We start from the raw sequence: 26,036 nt of genomic DNA on the forward strand, positions 1-26,036 counted from the left end.
CAAAATTAGAAAAATCAATTGGGACATGACCAGTTCAGGAATAATCACTTCACACTGCTTCTCAAGACTATAACTAGTGTGTAAGACAAGCTCATGCTGGACTCAGCACTTCTTCCACCATGCTAGAACTGCTTTTTCCACTTTTGGTTGCTTTAAAGTGGTGGAAACTTCTGCATTAGAAGACATATTTTTATCACAGAGTATTTTATCACAAGCTCAACACATCTATTATAATCCTTTCAAAGTTCTAGAGGCACCCTGCTGAAATGAAGAACCACACTAAACAAAACAGGAAGAATAGGTGTTAAAAAGGAAAGAAGAAGTGGGGTGTGGTATCTCACATCTGTAATCCCAGCACTTTGGGAGGCCAGAGCAGGGGGATCACTTAAGGTCAGGAGTCCTGAAGCCAGTCTGGGCAACAAAGCAAGGCACTGTCTCTACAAAAATAAAATGAAATTAGCTGGGTGTGGTGGCACACACCTGCAGTCCCACCTTTTAGGGAGGGCTGAGGCAGGAGGATCGCTTGAGCACAGAAGTCTAAAAATACACTGGTCTACGATCGCACCACTACACTGTAGCCTGGGGGATAGAGCAAGACTCATTCTCAATAAATAAATAAATAAGGAAAGAAGAGAGAGAAGATGCAAAGGAGGGAAAAGGGGGTAAAGAAACCAGAAGAGTAGGGCAAACCTGAGGTCCCCAGAATGGCAGGCACGGTTTTGGTGGCTGGAGAGGTTGTGGTGGATGCACAGCTGTATTTTTTTTTTTTTTTTTTTGGGGGATGGAGTCTCGCTGGGTCACCAGGCTGGAGTGCAGCGGTGCGATCTTAGCTCACTGCAACCTCCCCTTCCTGGGTTCAAGCAATTTTCCTGCCTCAGCCTCCCAAGTAGCTGAGACTACAGGCACATGTCACCACGCCCAGCTAATTTTTGTATTTTTAGTAAAGACAGGGTTTCACCATGTTGGTCAGGATGGTCTCCATCTCTTGACCTCGCGATCTGCCCGCCTCAGCCTCCCAAAGTGCTGGGATTACAGTCGTGAGCCACTGCTTGATCGATATTGACCACTTGATCCATATTTTGATCAAGGTTATGAAGCCCCTGGTGTGCAGGAAGCGGCTGCAGTGCTGGTGGAGAAGGAAACTTGCAGATACCAACCTACTATGAACTACCTGAGCTACCTGACAGTCAAGAATTATTCTGCTTTTGAAATTGACATAATGAGAAACGAATTTGAAAGACTGGCTGCTTGACAACCAACTGAATTGCTCAGTATGAAACGACATGAACTTCCAGCCCCTTCCTCTGGTCAAAAAAATGGCATTACTGCATGGCAAGAATGTGTAAACAATTCCATGGCCTAGTTAGAGCATCAAGCAGTTAGAATCAAGAATCTGAAACTAATGTCACAGCATAGATGTAATGCCTGGAAAGTATACAATGAAAATCTAGTTCATATGACTGAACATGCATAGAAAGAACTTCAGAAGTTAAGAAAACATATTAAAGATTTAAACTGGCAGAGAAAGAGCATGCAACTCACAGCTGGATCTAAATTGAGAGAAAGGGAGTCAAATTGGATATCCATGATCAGTAAGAATTATGAGATTGAACAGATTATTGCTCAGCTAGAAAATGAAATCTATCAAATTAAGCAGCAACATGGAGAGGCAAACAAAGAAAACATCCGGCAAGACTTCTGAAAAGACAATTTCACGGGTAGAAAAGTTGGGCTTTCACAAAAGGCATCTGAACTTTTAATGAACTGTGAAGGACAACAGCAACTTCCCAAAGTCACTGACGTTTAAATGTTTAGAAATCACAGAATGTGTGGGCTGCTGTGGTAATTCTATTTGTATATCTCAACAGAATTAAAATGTCTGGCTTGGTGGTATTTTTACAGCCATTAAAAAAAAAAACCTTTAGGCTTTCAAAATAAGTATGACTTTAGAATAATATTATGTCACAGAATTAATTTTGAGCCATGTGGGTCATGTTTTGTGTCCAAGGATCTTTATTCAAAGCTTTCAACACGTACAGGAAGTTGGAACTTGTGGTTTATGACCTTGTCTAATAAAGAGAGAGTTCTAAACACATTCTTGATTACCAAACAAGACTTCAGAAACACAGTGACCATACAGAGTCATCGTTACCATCATCATCATAGATAACTGCTACATCAAGCTTCATATGTGCTGAACACTGTTCTGAACACTTTGGGTAGATGAACAAGATGTATATGAATAAAAATCATTTGGTCCTCACAAAAAAAAAAAAAAAGACATGAGAAGAGTGGCAAATGACCTCTTCCTGATGGCAATCCTTTATGAGAAAGGATTCACAAATAACATGCTTACAAAGCATCACAAAACCCTGCAGGAAAAACACATTTGTTTATAGGGCTTGAATCCAGAAATTACTACAGTCTCTTTCCATATTTCAATCACGGTGTCAATCATCAATTTCAAATGAGTAGTCATTATCAATGTAAGGTAAAAAAAAATTCAGCTTACCAGAACTTCACTGAACCTTCATGCTAACTGCCAGCTTTTCATGTATGCGCTTAAAATAAAAGTAATAGCCTGGTTGGCACTACAAATAATCTGAGTATTCTAAGAATTGAAAGAAAATGTAGGGGTCATTACATCCAACCCTCTCATTTTGTGGATAAGGAAACAAAATAAAGCTGAGAGAGATAAAGTGCATCATCACAGAGCCCTTCAAGATGAAAAATATGTTTTTCTGACTCTTAGCCACCATTCCTTGTGCTATACCATGCTATCTACAGAGCAAGAAAGATGCAGCCACAAGGGGTAGCCCAAGGCTTTACTGCAGCCACATCAAGGGACAAAAGGTGGGCAGGGCTGGGCACCTGAGTGCTAGAAGCAAGGCCCCAGCCCGCAGCCTGGCTGACAGCCTGCCACTCTTCTCAGCCTGCACCCTGCAACAGCCGACAGCTTTTCCAGCAATACTGCTGGGCTTTTTCACCCCGAGAGCTTTTGGGTTGATGGGGCAGAGTTTGAGGTATAGTAGCTGGCGCCCTCTTCCCAAGGTCCTTAGAATGAGGCCCTTGAAAAGTCACTCAGCAGGGTTGCTTCCATGGCTTCAGAGGAGCACGACCCCTCCCCAAGGATGAGGAGAAATGACACCTCTCTGCTCCCTGCCTTTAAACAAGCATATTCCCAACTGGTTATCATACATATCCCTGCAAGTGTGTTTTAGCCCTGATGGTTTCCGCTTTCTAAGCTTTTGCTCGGTCACAGCATATATAGAAAATTCCAGAATCACCATTCTAAAACTCCATAGCATGGTCATGTGGAATTCATACTGACATGTTAGTGACTGCGGAGAACAAAATTTCTAACTGAAATTAGTCTGGGTAAAGTCTTATGTAGTTATTAGGGAAGCTATAATATATGCAGGATTTATATTGTTTGCCTACTGCAAACAATTGTATAAATGAATGGATTGATAAAAATAATAACAGTCCTCCCCTGTGCAATCCAGGATTTCCTCTTCTCCCAAAAAATGAACACTTCAACAGTCTTTTAAAATCTTCCATAATACCATATTTCATTCATTTAAACATACATATACACATACATATTTTTTTTTCCTAGAAATGTCCTTGGTCGGTATTATTTTTATTAAAACACCTATACAACTGTGGAATTCAAGCTACATATTGCAGTTCCAAGATTCTCTCATTAACCAGTAGAAAAGAAAATCCAAAGAGTAAACACCCCACCACTGCTAGTCCATACTTCCCACTACAGGTCAATTCCCAAACTGCTAATAATCTCCACCATCTCTCAATCCCACTGAAAAACTCGTATGGATTTTCTCTGACAGTGTTAGCATTTCACTGGCCTGATTATAGAAAATAATCATGAAGAAGGTACTTACTGCATAGGCACCTATCAAAAATGCTGCATTTGCTCTTTTCCGTTGGTCAAAACAGGTGTAGTGCACTATTTTCTTTCTTGACAAACTGTATGACTGGAAAGAGGAGATTTAAAAAAAAAAATAGGGTAACCACAGAGACAATGTTAACATATACAGAAGGCAAACATCATCTCTTAACCTTCAAGATGTGCCACAACCCATAAAATTTAACAACTTTCAACTTTAATTGCTATGGCATTTGAGGGTTAGAGAATTACTAGCTCAGACTTTGTACAGCCCAATCATAATGTAAGAATCAACAATATAATTAATATCTTTCTCTCCAAGAAAAGAAACTAATATGGTGGAAAATAATTAAATTATTGGAATCTCTATTACAAGGAAACATTTTTGATGATTTATTCTTAATCTTCTACAGAAAGCCTCTTCACCCTTTGTTACCCTCTACATGCCACTGCCACTCCCAGGAATGTTATCTATAGTTTTCATATAACACAATTTTTGTAAATGTCAACCAGTCTACTGTGATCTCTAAAAAGTCTTATTTTTAAAGACCAATATTAATATTTTCTTTCTGGGATGTTCTGTAACAACCCCCTTTTAATATCTGAAAATACATGGTTAATGGAAAAAGACCATTAAAAAATTACATCAGCAAACATCTTAATACAACACATTACAATAGCCATCCATTAAATTCATGAATTCAAACAGTTATTAAGCACCTGTTATATGCCAGGCAATATGCTGCATGCTCAAGTATTTAAGTTCAAAATAATCAACATGGCATGTTGTACACATGCTAAACATGAAAAAAAATGACAAAACGATCTTGTAAAATGAATTCAAATTATTAATCAAAACTCAAATAAGTATAAGATAATGGGAACACAATGCAACTCAATGAAATCTGCTTGATTTCTTCACTTTTCAAAATTTATGTATTTTAACAATTGATTTTCAAAATATAGGTACATAAACCATCTTTAATGGGCTAGCAAAAAAAAAAAACACAGGCACAAAAGTACATTTCAATATTCGTCTATAAATTCACATTGACTATAAAAGCACCTTTTTCCATCTTATAAATTGACTACAACACACAGAAAATCCCTGCTTTTAGAACCTCTTTTAAAAAGGTAAATAGAGCTCAACTATGTACTTTTCTTGATCCTGCTATTGTCTACGAGGGAAAAAAAAAAAAAAACCTCTTCCATCTCTGAAGCCTGTTCTAAGACAAAACTGCAACACTCTGGCATTATCATGTAACCACAGAAAGGGTATCCCTCCAATGAGCCAAGAAATCTTCATCACTCCAAGTCAGACATTTCTTTTATAACCAAAAATCATTTGTCACCCAGGCTGGAGTGCAGTGGCATAATCTCAGCTCGCTGCAACCTCCGCCTCCCAGGTTTAAGCCATTCTCCTGCCTCAGCCTCCCATGCAGCTGGGACTACAGGCGCCCACCACCATAGCCGGCTACTTTTTGTATTTTTAGTAGAGACGGAGTTTCACCACATTGGCCAGGCTGGTCTCGAACTCCTAGAATCACATTATCTGAAAATAGTAGTACCCTCTTATCTTTTACCTTTTTTTTTTTTTTGAGAAAGGTCTAGCTCTGTCACCTAGCAACCAGGCTGGAGTGCAGTGGCATGATCTTGGCTCACTGCAGCCTTGACCTACTCGCCTCAATCGATCCTCCCACCTTGGCCTCCTGAGTAGTTGGGACCACAGGCACATGCCACCATGCCCAGCTAATATTTGTATTTTTTGTAGAGGTGAGGTCTTGCCATGTTGTCCAGGCTGGTCTTGAACTCCTGGGCTCAAGCAATCCACCTGCCTTGGCCTCCCAAAGTGCTGGGATTACAGGCGTGAGCCACGATACCCGGCCAGTAGTGCCCTTTTTATTAAACTTTTAAAAATTAGTATGTGAGGACAGGCCTGGTGGCTCATGCCTGTAATTCCAACACCCAAAGTGAGAGAAACACTTAGGGTAGGGAATTTGAGACTAGCCCAGGCAACATAGCAAGACCTCATCTCTACAAAAACACTGGGTAGGAGTATCACTTAAGCCCAGGAGATAGAGGCTGCAGTGAGCCATGATCACACCACAGCCGTCCAGCCTGTGCAACAGAACAAGAATTTGTCCCAAAAACAAACAAACAAAAATCAAACCAAAAAAAATAGTATTTGACTCAAAGAAAGTCTCTTATTGCCAATGCCCTTATTTCTTGACAGGTTTATACAGATACTCCTATGAAATAAAGAGAGAAAAAAGGCACAGCATTTAATTCAGCTCAGTTGAGTTGATGCGTTGAAGTTACCTAGGGATGTAAAGGTTACAACCAATGGTGCTGACACTTGATTCCTCACTTTCTTAATTTGGGACTACTGACTGCCTGAACATTTGCTTTTTCTGTTTTATTTCATTGTCTCATTGTCTGTTGGGTGGTTGGTTGGTTTTGCCACTTATTTGTTCTCCATCAATAAGTTATGTTTGATTTACCAAAAAGGAAATAAAGTCTCTTCAAACCTAAGCATCTCCCATCATCTCTGAATTGCAAATATCTAAATACTGCCTTACACAGGCCAGGCTCTCAATAAACATGAGTCAGACTGAGCATAGGGACTCAACGCTTTCCTGGCTCCCAGCCTCTCACTATTTATGTTTCCTAATTCCCTAAAATACCTGTGGGGAAGAAAATATCAACAGTCTATCTTCAAGTCTGGATTCGCTTTTTTGATGCTCTTTTCTACTAAGAATTTAGGTTTTATGACAAACTACTGCTATTGTTTAATAATGTGAAACTATTTATTTTACAAATCTACTTGCTGAAAGGGACAAGTCATAGTGCTGTTCTTTCATCACTGATGCTGATTCCTTCCTTGGGTTTTTTGGAGGGGGTTGAGGGGAGTAGAATCTTTTGTGTTTGCCTGGTTTTGTTTTATCTCTCTCTCATTCTAAAGTATATAGAATACAGAGACTTATCCTGGAACATGAACCATAAAACTAAAGGACAGAATTCTGAGGAAGACTTTCTTTTCACTGTATAGCTATAAATATTCTTTAAGTAAATATAATACAAATTAACACTTTAAATATTTTAGAAGAATGTTTAAACTTTATAAGCTTTCATAAATTACATCAGATAAAGAATAGTCTCACAAAATCTTCCTAGAAACTTTATTTAAAAATATTTCCTATGAGAAACTGCCCACAGGAAGCAAACATAACTGACTTTTTTTTTTTTTTTAGAGCTTTCTGCCTGATTTTTAGGAAAATGTTTAAAGCTGCTAGCATTTACTTTGCTTAGATATTTTTGGAATTCAGTTTCCTCAGTTAAGTTTCAAAAGCACTCCAACCAAGAAATGATTTCCTGCTTAGTGAAGCTTGGCCAATATCTCCAAGGCCAAATCACTGAGAGTGGAGTTCTCTCACTCGAGGAATCAAAAGAATTCAAAGTGAATGAGAGCAGAGAACAATCTGCTAATCTCAAAATTAGACCTTGTCCTAATTTCCTAATTAATTTCCTAATTAATCTAAAATTTGCTAATCTCAAAATGAGGCCTTGTGCTAATGTCCCTTCCTTTTCACAACTGGGCCTCCCTCTTACGGTCATCCTGGCCCATGGTTTTATACCAGTGATGTTGTTCAACAGAGGAGACATTTTGGTATTGGAATAAAAATTTGAGGGATAACAACATATTTTGTCAATTTTTTAGCTGATGTTTTGTATGAGTGGGCTGATTTAAAAAAAAACAAACTCTTTAATGTTTTTCCCTCTCAAATTTTAAGCACGTCCCCCACTTAAAAAATACTATTACATAATCAAAGCACCCTAGAAGAAGCAATACTAACACCCAGTGGAGACACTGATGACTGAAGTACCCGCTATGGAACATTAACTTCTCTTTTGAGATCTTTCATGGAAGAACTTTACCATGCAGACAAAGTCACAGTTTGGGGACAATAGGTCAGGACTCTATGTATGAGCCCAGTCGATGTTTTCTCAGATTCTGCCCTAATATCAGGAGAATATCATGCCTCTAAATTGGACAGTGGCCTCTTCCTTACTCCGGTCTGTCTCCTCTGTAGCTCGGACCACAGGAAGGTGTCACCACGCCTGGCTCATTTTTGTATTTTTAGTAGAGATGGGGTTTCACCATGTTGGCCAGGCTGGTCTTGAACTCCTGACCTCAAGTGATCTGCTCACCCCAACCTCTCAAAGTGCGGGGATTACAAAGCAAATACCCTTCTGAACTTTCTAGACTGAAGTGGACACAGCCAGCCCTCTATAATAACCATAAACAACGGCTTGCATTTATTGCTCACTTGTGACATTTCACCATTTCCCAAAGCAATAGAAATGGCACCAGAGGGGTCTAGTTTAATCAGACACATAATGTCTCCCAGACTAGGGGTCCTGGGCAAGGCTAAAATATGATGAGCATACTGTGTTTTACAAGGAGAACATAAGCCCAGAGCCAGAGAGGGCCTTTGAGGAACATTTACACGGTAAGAGTAGTAAGCAGGATCAATCCAGAACTTTCTCATTGAGCCTGATAATTTGTCTAAATCTTAATTGTGAGGCCATAACAAGTTTCATGCTTCAGAATTTAAATAATTCTCAGGTTGAACTGGTCAACAGTACTAAGATTTTTCAGAAATAACTAAATCTAACTCTAAATTGTATTATATTATTATTGTATTGTATCTCATTCTTTTAACAGATTGGTTCAGAATCACCTGCAGGGCTTATATAATAAAACACAGAATGTTGGGTCTCACCTCCAGAATTTCTGATTCAGTAGGGCCTGAGAATTTACATTTCTAACAGGTTTTCCAGTAATGCTGACACTGTTGGTCCAGACATCACACATTGAAATCCACTACTCTAAGAAATGGCTAAATTTTGGAGAAGCACTACCTAAACATGTACCTGGTTCCACCAATGGGAATCTTTTATATGGAAGCTAAAACGCTGTCCATCTGGTCAAGTTGTCCCCAAAGAACTCTACATTCTCTTAAAAAGGAATTCTAAATCATGCAATAAGCCTTTTAAAAGCATTTTACAAAAAACACATTTCCCCAGATTCCTCAGCAAACCTTATTACAATTTGTAAATTCATGCATTCCAGGTGATAACACTTTAGGAACAAGTCCCTTTAATGATTCCGTAATTAAGCTGCCTTAAATGTCATTATTCCAGAGGTTCCAAATTCAGACATTCTCAGGTGCCAAGAATCTGAAGTGGGGCAGCTGGTAAACAAGAAAAGCATTCCCTATCCAAAGCGCACTGAGCTCCAACCTGCTGCTCATGAGGGAATCTAGGTGCAGAATGGTCAGATACTGCAATATTTCAAAAAAGTCAAAAGGGAAGCTTTCATAAACTGCAGATATTGACTATGAATTAAAGTTTTTTAAACAGTGTTTATGCTCAAGAAAACATGTCTGTGGACAGAATGCAAGCCACAGGTGACCAATTTGCTAAATCTGGGTGCCAGCATACTGCCGCTGAAGAAGATTCTATGGGTTCCATCAGCATGAATTGAGCAGCTGTTGTGTGTCAAACACATGGCTGAGCAATGCAGTGACAAGGGGAGAAGAAACCCACTCTCTAACCTCAAAGGCTAATGAATATTTAATGCAAAATATTGGCCAAGGCTTATTACAGAGGAGAATAACTGTATAGGGATGCATTTACAGCACACAAGGACCAATAAAATGATACTAATTACAGGTACAGTAAGTGTTTCATTTAACAAGGCAAAAAAAATAGTAGATAAAAGGTGGAATTTAGTATTGACTAGCTATCAATTAACATAATCAAACCTACAGAAATTTCTGTATTGCTTACCTGAGAGTCAAAGTTTTGCCCCTGTTATGTAAATCATAAGTGTATATCATAAATACTAAATGTACTTATAAACCAAAGTACAATGACTGCTATGATAGAACAATACAAATTAAGATAAGGGTATTGACCCCAGACATTTTCCATCTTGGAAAGAAAAGCTATGTGAAAGGTTATATTCTAGTGGGATAACACCTTGCAAAACACAAGCCACAGCAACTTGGAGAGAGAAAAAAATAATGACAAGCTGCACAAATAACAAATAGCTCAGGCTACGCTCAGATTATGGCAACAAACACAAATCATGCACTTGTTCAGCTTCAGTCAGGAAAGCACAAACTACTTAACCATTCAATAACAAAAGGTGATACAATTAGGCTCAAAGCCAAAGGCAAAAAGGAAAAAAAAGAGTTAATGGTCAATTTAAAGAAACACAGAAAAGTAAAATCTTCAAGTTATTTGGTTAGAATGCTGTGTTTAATTAAGCTGTATGAATCAGTCTGACTGAGCTAAGGAAGACATTAGTGCAGCCTGGATAAGATGCTGTTTAATAAAAATAGAGCCCATGCACCTCCTAAACATGCAAGTTCTGTCAATGATCATGGTCACATTAAGGAGATCACAGCACAGAGACGGCAATGACCAAGGCATCATTCTCTTACAGGTGGCTAGGCTAGACCAGTAATGGCCGCAGCAATCAGCATCTCCATAGCAATCAGTGGTCATCTCACTGCAAAAGCGATAAAATGAGCAGGTCTTCCTGTGAGCAGCCATGACCTTTACAAGTTTTACCTCCAACTTTCTCAGGAAAGGAATACTCTGGAAAATGTTCTTTGGCTGTACAAAACAAAATACGGTTTATGTTTTTATTTAGTGCCAAGATGAAATAGATTGAATCATTCCTTTAAAAAGAAAAAGGTGTCTCTCTGTGTGGCCCATTTTGTTACAAACCCAACACATTTCATTAATGAAATAGCACATTTGATTAAAGCAGAAGTCAAAATGTCAGAGAAAAGTTCCTCATAAAGATGATTTGATCGTGTTAATAATCAATAATTGAAGGCCTGTGGGATTCTCTATAAACGGGGTTCTTCCTGCCTGAGGATTCCTAACAGGCATAAGTGTTTCTTGCCTTGCAAACTCTGTTTATGCTCGCTCCCATGGGAGATGACATTGCTCTGGAGCCCCTAGAACCTCTTTAAACTACATGAACTATCTCCAGAATGTAGCTTGCTTTTCTTCCCTACAAACCCAAGAGCCAGAAACAGAAGAGAACCACATGAAGAAATCTCAACATGTTTTTGTAGTTATAATAGGGTGGTCTAGTCATTATATCAAAAGAGTTCTTGTGTATATAACCACCTGATATGGTGGCAGGTGCCTGGTTTCCAGGATAGGATTATGGCACTGATTCATTCAGCAACAAGGACATTCCCTAAGCCCCACCATCTGCCAGGTACTTCCAATGCTTCAATATAATCGTTGGTTTCATCATGACCACCCCCTTCCCCTTTTACCCTGAAAGGGCTATGTGGGATGTTTTGTAAATTTAAAATTACATTTCTGTGACTATTCCCTTAATCCTTTTTTAAAACAGTCCTCAAGATTACTGTAATTATCCTGTTGATTCATAACAGCAGGTATTAAAAAAAAAAGAAAAAGCACTGCCCTAGAAAATGTCCCCTTTTCTCAGAGATTTTTTTTTCCTCCAAGCTGAGGTTTTATTTTTCTCAGAGGAAAATGAAATCAATAATTAAAACTGTATTGATGGCCAAGCACAGTGGCTCATGCCTGTAATCTCACCACTTTGGGAGGCTGAGGCAGGAGAATAGCTTAAGCCCAGAAGTTCAAGACCAGCCTTATCAACGTAGTGTGTCCCTGCCTCTACAAAAACTGGGAAGAAAAAAAAAAAAGTTAGCTGGGTGGGGTACAGCAGTGCACACCTATAGTTCCAGTTAGTCAGTTGACTGAAGTGGGAGAATCATCTAAGCCCAGGAGTTTGAGGCTGCAGTGAGCTATGACCGCACTACTGCACTCCAACCCAGGTGACACAGTAAGACCCCATCTCAAAAAAAAAAAAAAAAAAAAAAAAAAAAAAGAATAGATTGAGGAAGGTATTCAGTTTTTTCAAAATATCACAACTTTGTCTTTTGTTAGTAAAGTCTTCTTTTTCAGAAGACGTTAGCCCAGTGTTCTTAGCATTGTCTGTGTCAAGGATCCCTCTGAGAACCTGAAGAAAAGCCATGAATCCTCCCAGAAGAAAAATGTAAATGCATACAAAATTGTACATATAATTTCAAGGGTTTATGGATCCCTTGAATTACCAGAATAATAATTTCGGCTCTAGCCTATCAATCATTGATGACATTTAACATTAAATAGCATACACAGTTTAACAAGTTGTTCTCACTTCAATGTATCTTCCCTCTTTTGATTGCTTCCCCTATCCTAGGGGAAATACCAAAAAGTAACCTATTACTACCTAAATCCTAGTACTGACAATTTTTTAAAGCAGTTTAAATAAGCAGCAGGTTTTTCGTTGGTGATGATGCCTTTTATGTTTGGATTTTTAATCTAAGCATACATTTGATGGAATAATTTTCCATTCTAATTGACATAATTAAAATAAGGCCATTGGGAATAGAATGCGTATGGACACATACACACAAAAATAGCGATAAATCACCACCTCGAATCATCAACTGGAAAAAAACACCTTCTCATTTCAAAAATGAGAAATTTGGGATTGGAATAAAATGTACAGCAAAATATTACCTATCTATATAAAGCATAGAATAAGGAAGAAAAATCATACAAGCTTTCTTGGAAGGAATAAAAATTTCCAAACTAAAAAATGAAATGTGCCTAAAAGAATTGGGAAATCACACAAGAAAAGAATTCTAAGAAGTTGTTACTGGTTAACACAGTGTGAAATTACTCAGAGAAGTAAAGGAGTTTGAGGATCCAGCAAATGCCATCAGATTCGGCATTTAAGATGCTATTAGAGCAGTTTCAGTAGAGTAGGGAAGGCAAAAGTGAGATAACAAAGGGCTAAGAAATCAGCGCACAGGAAGGATGGAGGCAGGCTCTTCTTCTGCAACCTCTGGAAGCAAAAGGAGAAAGCGAGATCTGCAAATAAAGGGGACCATGACAAAGTCAAAAGACGTCTCTGTGTGTCTGTTGTCCCTGCACTGGGCACTGAGAACACAAAGATATATTATATCCCCCACCTCCCACCCTCTAGGAGGTCAGAGTCTAGCGAGAATGACAGGTGAAAACAGGTCATACAATTCATCAAGGATAGAGAGCTGCACAGAGAATTATGGGAAAACAAGGGAGGCACCCTCAATCCAGTCCAAAATGACAGGAAGATGCTTCCTAAAAGGTGGTGGCTGGACAAGGTATTAAAGAATGAAGAACTATCAAGCCAGAGGGTAAGGGCATCCCAGTCAGACTGGTCTTCATGAGCAAATGCATGGAACAGCTGGTATGGCAGAGTAAAGTGCAAGGATGGGAGTGGCAAGGGTACTGCTGCTTCCCAGTAAATTAGTGCATGAAATCATCCACTGGGAAGACACCAAGGGTGAGAGCTGACAAGGCAGAAAGACAAGAAAGCAAAGTACCCAAGACCTTACTGAAGTAAGTGACCATGGGCTGCCGGCAAGAGACATCAGCAGGGTGCCAGTGGACTGAGAGAACAGGGAGACTGAAAGTCTAGCAATCCCAGTAGTGTGAGAGGGACAGAATGTGCAAGGTGAGTAACAAAGGCATTTTCCAAAGGGGAGAATCTGGAGTCTGGGTTCCTGGAAGTGAAGCAGACAGAATGGCCCTAACCTTTACAGGAATGAAAGAGGCAGAGAAGCCTCAAAGTTAGCGTGGGACAACAAGGTGAGGTAGCTGGGGCAATGCGAAGAGTGAACAAAGGGTGACTGTAAACCAGAGGCTATGGTTGCTACCGAAGGTGGAAAGAAGGACAGGAAAAATGCAGTTGAGAGCCATGAAATCTAGCACTGACTTTACCTGCTGCATTGGGCAAGTCACACACCTTTCCCAGGCCTCCCTTTCTGAGTCTTGCCTAAATGGTCATTTAGATTCCTAAAATTATATTGGACAGCTTTCCCATATAGAAACAACAGCTTTAAGGCTGAGAAGCGGGTGTTCATCAATTTTGTAGAAGAATTGTCTTTATTATATTCCCTATCAGAATTCACAAATGTTACATTGGTAACTTTATTATGTATAGGACTTTAAAATGTACAAAGCTTTTACATATTGATACACTTTGGATATTTGTCCTCTCCAAATCTCATGTGATCCCCAGTGTTAAGAGGTGGGGCTTTGGGTCATGGGAGCAGATCCCTCATGAACAGCTCAGTGCCATTCTGAGGGGATTGAGTGAGTTTTCACTCTTAGTTCCCCCAAGATTTGGTTGTTAAAAAGAGTGTGGCACCTCCCTCTCCTCTCCCTTGCTCCCTCTCTCGCCACATGACATGACTGTTCCCCTTCACCTTCTGCCTTGAGTGAAAGCTTCCTGAAGGATTCATCAGAAGAAGATGTTGGTGCCATACTTCATGTACAAAGCCTGTGGAACCGTGAGCCAAATAAAACTCTTTTCTTTATATATAAATTACCTAGCCTCTGGTATTCCTTTGTAGCAAGGCAAAACAGACTAAGACACATATATTTTCTAATACAATACTAACCACCACCCCGTGACAGTTCTATAATTCCTGTTTTACGGATGAAGAAACTAAGATTCCACAAAACTGAAGCAATTCCACCTTTGGATTGGTACAGTAAATCTTTTTCTCCTAATTAGAGATTCTATTTAGTACGCTTCATTGAGATAACTCACGACTTATCAACACTTGAGTTTTTAAAACGCAATCATTCAGCAAGTAATACAGTGCCCATTAATTGTCCTAAAGCTACATATGTCATTCCAGACATCCAACAGATTACCTTACCACTAAAATGAACCACGTGGAGTTTTAATAAAGTTTGAACTTTATTAAACTTCCATAATGTTGAAACAAAGCATTATAAATGAAAGCAAATAGAAACAAGTTTACATACGTACACTTACCATACTGTCCAGTGTAGAAAATGGTAGAAAAAAATAGTCTCAACTCAACCCATCTAATCTCGTGCAACTGCTATGAGTAGAACACTGAGTCACACCAGTGATTTTACTTTCCTGATAATGACTCCTTTCTCTTTGGCTACCCTAGATAGTACTCAGTTCCCAGATTAATTATAACACCCAATTCATTCCAACTACATACTAATGACTAATCAAGACAGCAAAGAAATTCCTTGGTCTTCAAAAGAAAAAAAATAGACTTCCATTATTTATTAATTTCCTTTTCTTGTTTATTCAGCCATTAAAAGTTCATTTTATTTAAAAAGGATATTATTTACTTCCTTAGTGATTGCAAAAACCTCTATTTTACTTTCTAAAATACGGGTTTCTTTTCTGAAAAACAGATCTGGCTTAATTAAAGGAATTTACATGTATCTTTTCAAGTCAGACTACTTTATAAGTTAATTCCTATAAAAGTTGAGTAAAACAGATTTTATTGGGTTGGTTCAAAAGTAATTGTGGTTTTTAACATTAAAAGTAATTGTAAAAACCACAACTGCTTTTGCACCAACCTAATATGTTATATGATTATTGATTCTTTTTGGTATAATTCCATGTCCACCTCTCACTTTGAAATCAATGGCAAAACTTCAAATTCATAAGGATACAACATATTCTACAGGAAATTCTCCATCAGACTGCTTTTTATACCTAAGTTCATTAAAAACCAATCAAATCAAAAGACAATCACAGAACAGTTAACATGTCCAAGGCATTCTACTATGTAACACTAGTAACATTTTACCCAGCAGAAAGAGTAAAATACCTGAGCACTATAATTTATTATTTACCCTTAAGAGTCTGCTGTATAGCATTTTGTCTTTCTTTTTTTTTTTTTTTTTTGATTTTTTTTTTAATTTATTTATTATTATTATACTTTAAGTTGTAGGGTACATGTGCATAACGTGCAGGTTTGTTACATATGTATACTTGTGCCATGTTGGTGTGCTGCACCCATCAACTCGTCATTTACATCAGGTATAACTCCCAATGCAATCCCTCCCCCCTCCCCCCTCCCCATGATAGGCCCCGGTGTGTGATGTTCCCCTTCCTGAGTCCAAGTGATCTCATTGTTCAGTTCCCACCTATGAGTGAGAACATGCAGTGTTTGGTTTTCTGTTCTTGTGATAGTTTGCTAAGAATGATGGTTTCCAGCTGCATCCATGTCCCTACAAAGGACACAAACTCATCCTTTTTTATGGCTGCATAGTATTCCATGGTGTATATGTGCCACATTTTCTTAATCCAATCTGTCACTGATGGACATTTGGGTTGATTCCAAGTCTTTGCTATTGTGAATAGTGCTGCAATAAACATACGTGTGCATGTGTCTTTATAGCAGCATAATTTATAATCCTTTGGGTATATACCCAGTAATGGGATGGCTGGGTCATATGGTACATCTAGTTCTAGATCCTTGAGGAATCGCCATACTGTTTTCCATAATGGTTGAACTAGTTTACAATCCCACCAACAGTGTAAAAGCGTTCCTATTTCTCCACATCCTCTCCAGCACCTGTTGTTTCCTGACTTTTTAATGATCGCCATTCTAACTGGTGTGAGATGGTATCTCATTGTGGTTTTGATTTGCATTTCTCTGATGGCCAGTGATGACGAGCATTTTTTCATGTGTCTGTTGGCTGTATGAATGTCTTCTTTTGAGAAATGTCTGTTCATATCCTTTGCCCACTTTTTGATGGGGTTGTTTGTTTTTTTCTTGTAAATTTGTTTGAGTTCTTTGTAGGTTCTGGATATTAGCCCTTTGTCAGATGTGTAGATTGCAAGCATTTTGTCTTTCAAACTGAAATCGTTAAGATCTTCATTTAGAAATTGGAAGAAAAAGAGATACATATTGCTTTCTGTGTGATAAAATAAGTTTACTAAACTAGGTATATAGATGAGTTTCCTCATATGCTTAAAGAAGAAAAAAAAAAAGCCACATGTCAAAATCCACATAAAAGTACAGAAAATGAAACCAGATACCCATGTGAAATCAAAAATATAGATGAATACTAAATGTATGACCAGAATGCTATCATCTCAGGTAAAATTCCATTCTCTGTCGCTGCTGGTTCATCAATCTCACTTGGCTGTTAACTACACAGAACATTTAAGAAACATGCAAAAAATTTCAATCTTGACCAAACAGAAAATGTTATGCACACAGCTCCAGCCATGATGAGCCCTTTTCATCACTTGGAAAAAGGGTCTACAGGCATATCTGAAAGTTTCAGAAAAATTATCCTAGGAGGGAATTTGATAGACTCATTAACAACAGCCTAAAAGGATTTGTGCTTTCTTTCTTAGATCACTATTCCAGTGACTTCATTCAGCTCATATTGCAACTCATTCTGAAAACTGAAAGAGGTTAGCATGTCCTTTGTGGTATAATCAGGAGGATCACTTTCAAATTCTAGGTGAACTACTCACATAAATTTCCAGAGATCAAAATCATCTGACTAAATATTGCATGCACACCAACCCCACTGAGCAGACCCTATGGTTCAAATATTTTAATTCCAAATTACAAATATCACTACAATACTCACTTTTAGTTTCTTGTTTAGTTTGCAGCAATATCTGTACACCATTGCCAAGTTCAGCGGTCCAAAATCTGCATAGAAACTAAGATAAAAGAAAAACAAAAAAGTTAGTATTTAGTAAAAGTATAACTTTCAGTAACATCAATGTTCATCTTTAATTTCATTAAATTCACAATCAAATTTCAATTATCTTATAACCAATCTGATCCATGGTATAATCCAAATAACTAATGGTTTCATCCTAATGCCCTCTAGTTACTCTAACTAGTCTCTATTTTAACAGGGAACCAGTGGCTGGGCGCGGTGGCTCACGCCTGTAATCCCAACACTTTGGGAAGCCAGGGCAGGCTTGTGTCTTTATAGCAGCATGATTTATAATCCTTTGGGTATATACCCAGTAATGGGATGGCTGGATCAAATGGTATTTCTAGTTCTAGATCCTTGAGGAATCGCCACACTGTCTTCCACAATGGTTGAACTAGTTTACAGTCCCACCAACAGTGTAAAAGTGTTCCTATTTCTCCATATCCTCTCCAGCACCTGTTGTTTCCTGACTTTTTAGTGATCGCCATTCTAATTGGTGTGAGATGGTATCTCATTGTGGTTTTGATTTGCATTTCTCTGATGGCCAGTGATGATGAGCATTTTTTCATGTGTCTGTTGGCTGCATAAATGTCTTCTTTTGAGAAGTGCCTGTACTTTTTAAAATCTCTCTCCCCTTTCCTTTCATCCTGTATTCCAAGAAAGACATTAGTCTTCATAAAGTCTCAGTTCTCACATATCCTCCCACTATTCAAAAATGTTTAATAACCCTATAATGGCCTCTCAGTGTTCAAGTAAAAGGAAAAGTTGCACATGGTTCACTTTAAATCAAAAAGTAGAAATAATTAAGCTTAGTGAAGAAGGTATATTGAAAGCCAAGATAGCCAAAAGCTAGGCCTCTCGATCCAAACAGCCAAACTGCGAATGTAAAGAAAAAGTTCTTGAAGGAAATTAATAGTGCTACCTCAGGGAACATATGAATGATATGAAAACAAAATATCTTTATTGCTAATATGGAGAAAGTTTTAGTGATCTGAACAGAAGATGAAACCAGCCACAACATTCCCTTAAGCCAAAGCCTCATCCAAAGCAAGGCCCTAATTATCTTCAATTCTATGAAGGCTGAGAGGTAAGGAAGCTGCAGAATAAAAGTATGAAGTTAGCAGAGGTTGGTTCATAAGGTTTAAGATTTATGGGAGGAGGTCAACATACTAACATTCACAGGAGTTTGCAAGATGTTGATTCCAACCCTCATGAGTAACACTGAGGGGTTTAAGATGTCAGTGATGGAAGTAACTGCAGATGTAGTGGAAATGGCAAGATAACTAAAATTAGAAGTAGAGCCTAATTGCTGAATTCTCATAATAAAACTTGAATGAGGAGTTGCTTCTCATTCAACTTTATCATGCTCACACGCTTTGCTCATGAATGAGCAAAGAAACTGGTTTCTTAAGATGGAATGTACTCCTGTTCAAGATGCTGTAAATATTGTTGAAATGACAACAAAAAATTTAGAATGTTACACATACTTAGTCGATAAAGTAGCAGCAGGGTTTGAGAGGAATAACTCCTATTTTGAAAGCTCTACTTTGAGTTAAACACTATCAAATAGCATCTCATGCGACAGAAAAATCTTTCATGAAAGGAAGAGTCAGTCAATATGGCAAAATTTCACTGCTGTCTTATTTTAAGAAATTGCCACAGCCACCCCAACCTTCAGCAACCACCACCCTGATCACTCAGCAACCATCACATTCGGGCAAGGCCCTCCACCAGCAAGAAGATTACAACTTGCTAAAGGCTCAGATGATCATTAGCATTTTTTAGCAATAAAGTATTTTTAGTTAAGGTATATACATTTCTTTCTTAGACACAACCCTATTACACACTTAATAGACCACAGTATAGTATAAACATAACTTTTATATGTACTGAGAAACCAAAAAAACTTGTGTGACTTGCTTTATTGCAGCATTTGCTTTATTGCAGTGGTCTAGAACCAAACCTGCAATATCTCCATGGTATGCCTGTGTATAAATACACACCTACCAGTATTGATTAAGGTAACCTTTTTTCTATATAAGATATTTTCTTATCCTTAGGTTAATGGAAGCAAAACTTTTGACTAATATACCTTGTTTTTCTACTTGAATATGAATATTGACACTGGTAGAATTTAAAGTTAAATTTGGGATTTTTAGCTATGGTTATTTCAGCTTTCTAAACTCACTTTGAATAAATTTTGAGAAAGCAAAAATAATTCAAGTTAGCCACAAAAATCCTCAGCAAACCAAATCCAGCAGCACCTCAAAAAGTTTATGCATCACAACGAAGTAGGCTTCATTCCTGGAATGCAAGGTTGGTTCAGCATATGCAAATCAATAAATATGATGCACCACATTAACAGAATTAAAATTTTAAAAATGTGATCATCTCAAAGACACAAAAAAAGCTTCTGATAAAATCCAACATCCATTCATGATAAAAAAAAAAACCTTAAACTGGGCATCAAAGGAACATACCTCAAAATAATAAGAGCCAACTACGACAAACCCACAACCAACATCATACTGAATGAACAAAAGTTGGAAGCATTCCCTTTAAGAACTGAAGTAAGACAAGGATGCCCACTCTTACCACTCCTATTTAACATAGTACTAGAAGTCCTAGCCAGAGCAAGCAACCAAAGAAAAAATAAAAGGCATTCAAATAGGAAAATAAGTCAAACTATCTCTTTTCACTGACAATATAATGATATACCTAGAAAATCCTAATGACTCTGCCAAAAGACTCCTGGAACTGATAAACAACTTCAATAAGGTTTCAGGATACAAAATCAATGTACAAAAATCAGTAGCATTTCCATACACCAATAATATTCAAGCTAAGAGCCAAATCAAAAATGTAATCCCAGTTACAATACCTCAAAAGAACTAAAATACCTAGGGATACATCTAACCAAGATGAAAGATCTCTGCAAGGAGAACTACAAAACACTGCTAAAAGAAGTCATAGACAACACAAATGAAAAAACATTCCATGCTCATGTTATTGGAAGAAACAATATGGATAAAATCACTACATTGCCCAAAGCAATCTACAGTTTCAACACTATTCCTATTATACTACCAATATCATTTTTCACAGAACTAGGAAAAAAAACTATTCTGAAATTCACATGGAACCGAAATAAGGCCAAATAGCCAAAGTAATAAGCAAAAACAACAAACCCGGAGGCATCGCATTACCCAAATTAAAACTCTACTTTAAGGCTATAATAACCAAAACAGCATGGTACTGGTCAAAAACAGACACATAGAACAATGGATCATTATAGAGAACCCCGAAATAAACCTGCACACCTACAGCCATCTGATCTTCAACAAAATCAACAGAAATAAGCAATAGGGAAAGGACTTCCTATTCAATAAATGGTGCTGGGATAGCTGGCTAGCCAAATGCAAAAGAATGAAACTGGTCTCCTATCTATCACCATACACAAAAATTAACTCAAGATAGATTAAAGATTTAAATGTAAGATCTCAAACTAAATATCCCAGAAGAGGCCAAGAGCCGTGGCTCATGCTTATTAAACAGCATTTTGGGAGGCCAAAGTGGGAGGACTGCTTGAGCTCAGGAGTTTGAGACTAGCCTGGGCAACAAAGAGAGACTCCATCTCTACAAAAAAAAACTTTAGGCTAGGCGCAGTGGCTCACTCCTGTAATCCCAACACTCTGAGAGGCTGAAGCAGGCCAATCACTTGACCCTAGGAGTTCGAGACCAGCCTGGGCAACATAGCAAAACCCCATCTCTACCAAAAAAATATAAAAATTAGCTGGACGTGGTAGTTTACACCTGTAGTCCCAGGTGCTTGGGAGGTTGAGGCAGGAGAATTGCTTGAGCCTGGGAGGTCGAGGCTGCAGTGACTTCTGATGGTGCCACTGCACTCCAGCCTGGGTGACAAAATGAGACACTGTCTCAAAAAAAAAATTTTTTTTTTTAATTAGCCAGGTGTGGTGGCATACACCTATAGTCCTAGGTACTTGGGAGGCTGAGGCAGGAGGATCACTTGAGCCCAGAAGGTCAAGGTTGCAGGGAGCCATGATTATGCCATAGCACTCCAACTTAGGTGACAAAGAAAGACCTTGTCTCAAAAAAAAAAAAAAAAGGAGAATTTTACAAGAAAATCTAGGAAACACCATTCTAAATATCAGCCTCAGGAAAGAATTTATGATTAAGTCCTCAAAAAGCAAACATTGACAAGTAGGACCTAATTAAAGAGCTTCTGAACAGCAAAATAAACTATCAACAGAGTAAACAGACAACATGCGGAAGGGGAAAAAATATTTGCAAACTATGTATCTGACAAAGGTCTAATATCTAGAATCCATAGGAATTTAACAGTTGAACAAGCAAAAAATAATCCCATTAAAAAATAAGCAAAAGACATGAACCGACATGTCTCAAAAGAAGAAATACAAGCACCTAATATATGAAAAAATGATCAACATCACCAATCATCAGAGAAACACCAATCAAAACCACAATGAGACACCATCTCACACCAGTCAGAATGGTTACTGTTAAAAAGTCAACCCAGCAATCCCAGCAATCCCATTACTGGGTATATATCCAAAAGAAAAGAAATCGTTCCACCTTCGCAGCAACATGGATGCAGCTGGAGGCTATTATCCTAACTGAATTAGTGCAGGAACAGAAAACCAAATACCGCATGTTCTCATTTATAAGTGGGAAGTACACAATTGAGTACTCACGGACAAAAAGATGGCAACAATAGATATGAAGGACTACTGAAGTGGGGAGGGAAGAAGGGAGTAAAGTGTTGAAAAACTAACTATTGGGAACTATGCTCACTACTTGGGTGACAGGATCATTGATACCCCAAACCTTAGCATCACAAAATATGCTTGTATACAAACCTGCACATATACTTCTGAATCTAAAATAAAAGTTGAAATTTTTAAAAAAAGAATTCAAGTCATCAAATTCCAGTTTCATACTAATCATTACAAGCCAACTTCAATCTCAAATTCAAAGATGTACAATTTCTAACAATCAGAATGGCTTAGCCACGTGTACTTTTGAAAGCAATATGGTTCACATATGAACCTATTTCACCAAACACTAGGAAATAAAATTGGTATACTACAATAACACAGGAGAAAGTAAATCAAATACAAACATCATCCTTAAGTTGATCTGTACTCTCCAACATGGTAGCCACTAGTCATGGCTATTTAAATTTAAATTAACTAAGGTGAAACAAATTAAAAATTCTTCAATTATTTCAAATGTGTTCAAAAGCCACAGGTAGCTAATGGTTACAGAATTCAACAATGATCTGCACTGATGGACCATACTGATCAAGATGAAAAGACATATCAAAATAACTATAAAAGATAAAATGACCAAGTACCATAAACGAAGTATAGATAAAATGTTTGAAGACAATATCCTTTCCCTACAAGGGCCCAGTTATTTCCCAACAGTGAGATTAGGCCCTGGTAATTTTTATCCTGTTTTGTTCAAGAGGGTCATATTTCCAAAAAGCCAGTTGGAACTTAGAACATGAGAGAATGGAAAAATAGGTGAGGATCTAGTTCCCACCCTCCTTTACTGTCTCTCAAAAAGACAGGCTGTTTTAAGAGCAGGCTGCTATCCAAAGATAGCAACAATGAAGTAGTTATGCCTCTTTTTTGGCAAGAGTCTCTGGTTAAAGGTAGAAAAACAATAAGCAATCCAAACCCAGAGGACTTCCCACCCCACAGTATGTTGAAACTCAGTGGGCCAGTCTTTATATCCCACAAAAAAACGGATGAGCTTCAAGTTGCACTAAAAAAATTCAGTCAAAAGTTTTGCACAACCAAGAATAATTTTGAACAAGTCTTCAAAAGTCAGAATTGTCACAGAGAAATATAAAGTCAACAAGCTCTATCTTATCTTAAGGTCATTTGATACAATACACTAATAAGACCATTTATGTATTTAAAATAATATAGTCTTACACATATAGTTTTCTAGCTTACTATTAATAAATACATTTTTTAATGTCAAGATCATTGAAAAATTGCTGATAGTTGTTCACACCATGCTGGGTTATCACCAACTTTGGTATAATGCAATACTGTGAATAAAGAAGACATCTTCCAACAACATGCTCCTTTGTAAGAACTTTCTTCACCAGAGTTGAGGGAAAAATGAAAACATACCTATAATACGTACTATTAGCTAGAGGGAAATTCAATATAAAAATTAATTGATAATCAATTAAAATGAGTCAAATGTACTAGAAAGTAAAAATATATCTATTTGGGCAGCTTAGAACAAAAGCAGGGTGGAAGAGGAGAAATGGAAGGTCATCAACCCAGAGACAGTGAAAAGGGAGGAGATGGTAGAAATAAGCGCTTCAGAGACTATTCAGAAATCTGAAGGTTAAGTGCGCTCCTAAACTTGAAGTTAATGACAATGGACAGAGTCTTTTCCACCCTGGCATTTCCTAGGAAAAGGCCTCCAGAGCCACAGCCAAGCAAGGGTCCCCACTTTGTCTTTCGGTCTCATGTGGCCAGGGAAAAACATGGACATTTTATTATTTCAGGGTACCCATGGCTTCATCTCTAAATGAATGAACAAACGAACAAATGATTCTCTCCACCTATTTGCAGATTTCTTCTAAGAAGGTTGGCAAATTATGAGTCAAGGCCTAGAATGAAACTCATGCACTATTAAGTGAAAATCGGTCCATCCATCTTTTATTCAGTAAGTGTAAATAGCTAAAATCAAACCCTTTTCTGTTTTGACAGGAAAGAAACTAAAAGAATTGGAGCATTTGGAGTCATGCAAGTGGAGGAGGAAGGAGGTTCATCTCCTTACCAGGAGAACAAAGAAACAGGAACCCAAGTATCACAGCAAACGTTCACAAGGGTAGGATCACCCACCACCCCACAGGTGCTGGTCCTACAAATTTGAAGGGACATAGAAGCTAGGCCTAGAAGCCTTGCTATCATACTCAACATGTGTATCTCTTCTCACAAGATTTATGAAGTTTATGATGTACCATTATTTTGTCTTCGGTTTTTCTAATAAACTATAATATAAGTGAGTCAATTCACAGAGGAATCATTGTTTGAAGTATTGTTATACCTTATTCTATACATTAGAAGCTTCATGTGAAAATTCCCAACTCCTCAGCAAAAAGATAAGCTACATTCTAAGAATTACCCATTTATTCTACAAGATTTATGACTACCTATTCTGAGCAAGGCATTACAAGTTAGCATATTCATCACAGAGTACTTGCAATACAAAAAAAATTAACTGCTTTAAAAATAGGATGAATAAATTCTATCAGATCATTATAAGGCATGCCAACCTTTCAATGTTTTACCAGCACTGCTGACATTTTTTGTCTCTTCATTCACTTGCTCACTCAAATAGTTACTAAAAGCCTATTGGTCACCAGTCCCTATCCACAAGGAGCTCACTATCTTCTGAGAAGACAGGTAAAGATATTACAATGTGATAAATGCTAAGATAGCGGTATCCTCCAAAACACAATGAGATCGTGTGTGTGTGTGCGCGTGCATGTGTGTGCATGTGTGTGTGTAAAATTTTGTTGAAATTGATCAGCAATGCCTCTGGGCTGCACATTACCTAACAGTTTCCCTATCACTAGAATACTATCAGCACCCCTCCAGTCAGATGATAAAGTTTCTGTATGAAATGTGATCATTATGGCTGAATTCATAACGATCACGTTTTATTTTTTTTTATTTTTTTATTTTTTTTTAGACTGAGTCTGGCTCTGTTGCCCAGGCTGGAGTGCAGTGGCCGGATCTCAGCTCACTGCAAGCTCCGCCTCCCGGGTTTACGCCATTCTCCTGCCTCAGCCTCCGGAGTAGCTGGGACCACAGGCGCCCGCCACCTCGCCCGGCTAGTTTTTTTTATTTTTTAGTAGAGACGGGGTTTCACCGTGTTAGCCAGGATGGTCTCGATCTCCTGACCTTGTGATCCACCCGTCTCAGCCTCCCAAAGTGCTGGGATTACAGGCTTGAGCCACCGTGCCCGGCTACGATCACGTTTTAAAAAGGTCCTAAAGCATAACGAATACCAACCTCAGATGAGGGCACTAGTCTGAGTTTTTGCTCAAGCCCTTTAGCATAACCACCCACAGTCACACTGATGCCAACTTCTTGGGGAAGAGTGGCTGCACATCTAACAAGCTTCCCACGCACGAAGCAGTCTCATGTAGAACTAAAGATCACTGGGTGCCAAAAGGTTCCAGTCCCAATTTGGTCACTCACTATCCCTAAGCTGGTGTCACAGCCTCTCTGGGACTCCACGTCCTCATCTATCAAATGAAGCCACTGAATTAGATGGCTCCTAACGTTCTTTCCAGCTCTTATGTAACATCATATATCACAGTTCTAGCCATTATATAGAGTCTACAGAGTCTACGACTCTAGTTATCCTTATTGGACAAAGCCATTCAACTGCTCAAATGTTTCTCAAGGTCTACTTGCCCTATTTG

General features: G+C 38.2%; 1 protein-coding gene across 10 annotated transcripts in view; it reads right to left on the reverse strand.

Annotated features, from left to right (window-relative positions):
* LOC105485467 (cell division cycle 14A) overlaps positions 1–26,036 on the reverse strand; it is a 173,885-nt gene that overhangs the window by 126,963 nt on the left and 20,886 nt on the right. For 8 of the 10 annotated variants that reach the window (XM_071072340.1, XM_071072458.1, XM_011747852.2 and 5 more), the window contains 2 exons: positions 17,453–17,528; positions 3,906–3,998 (listed from right to left, as the gene is read on the reverse strand). In XM_071072340.1, the coding sequence (XP_070928441.1) occupies positions 3,906–3,998; positions 17,453–17,528 (169 nt within the window). The remainder of the gene's footprint in view (positions 1–3,905; positions 3,999–17,452; positions 17,529–26,036) is intronic. The other 2 variants (XM_071072476.1, XM_011747854.3) reach the window with 1 other exon arrangement.

This window comes from Macaca nemestrina, chromosome 1 (genome assembly GCF_043159975.1).
Source record: "Macaca nemestrina isolate mMacNem1 chromosome 1, mMacNem.hap1, whole genome shotgun sequence".
Taxonomy (NCBI): domain Eukaryota; kingdom Metazoa; phylum Chordata; class Mammalia; order Primates; family Cercopithecidae; genus Macaca; species Macaca nemestrina.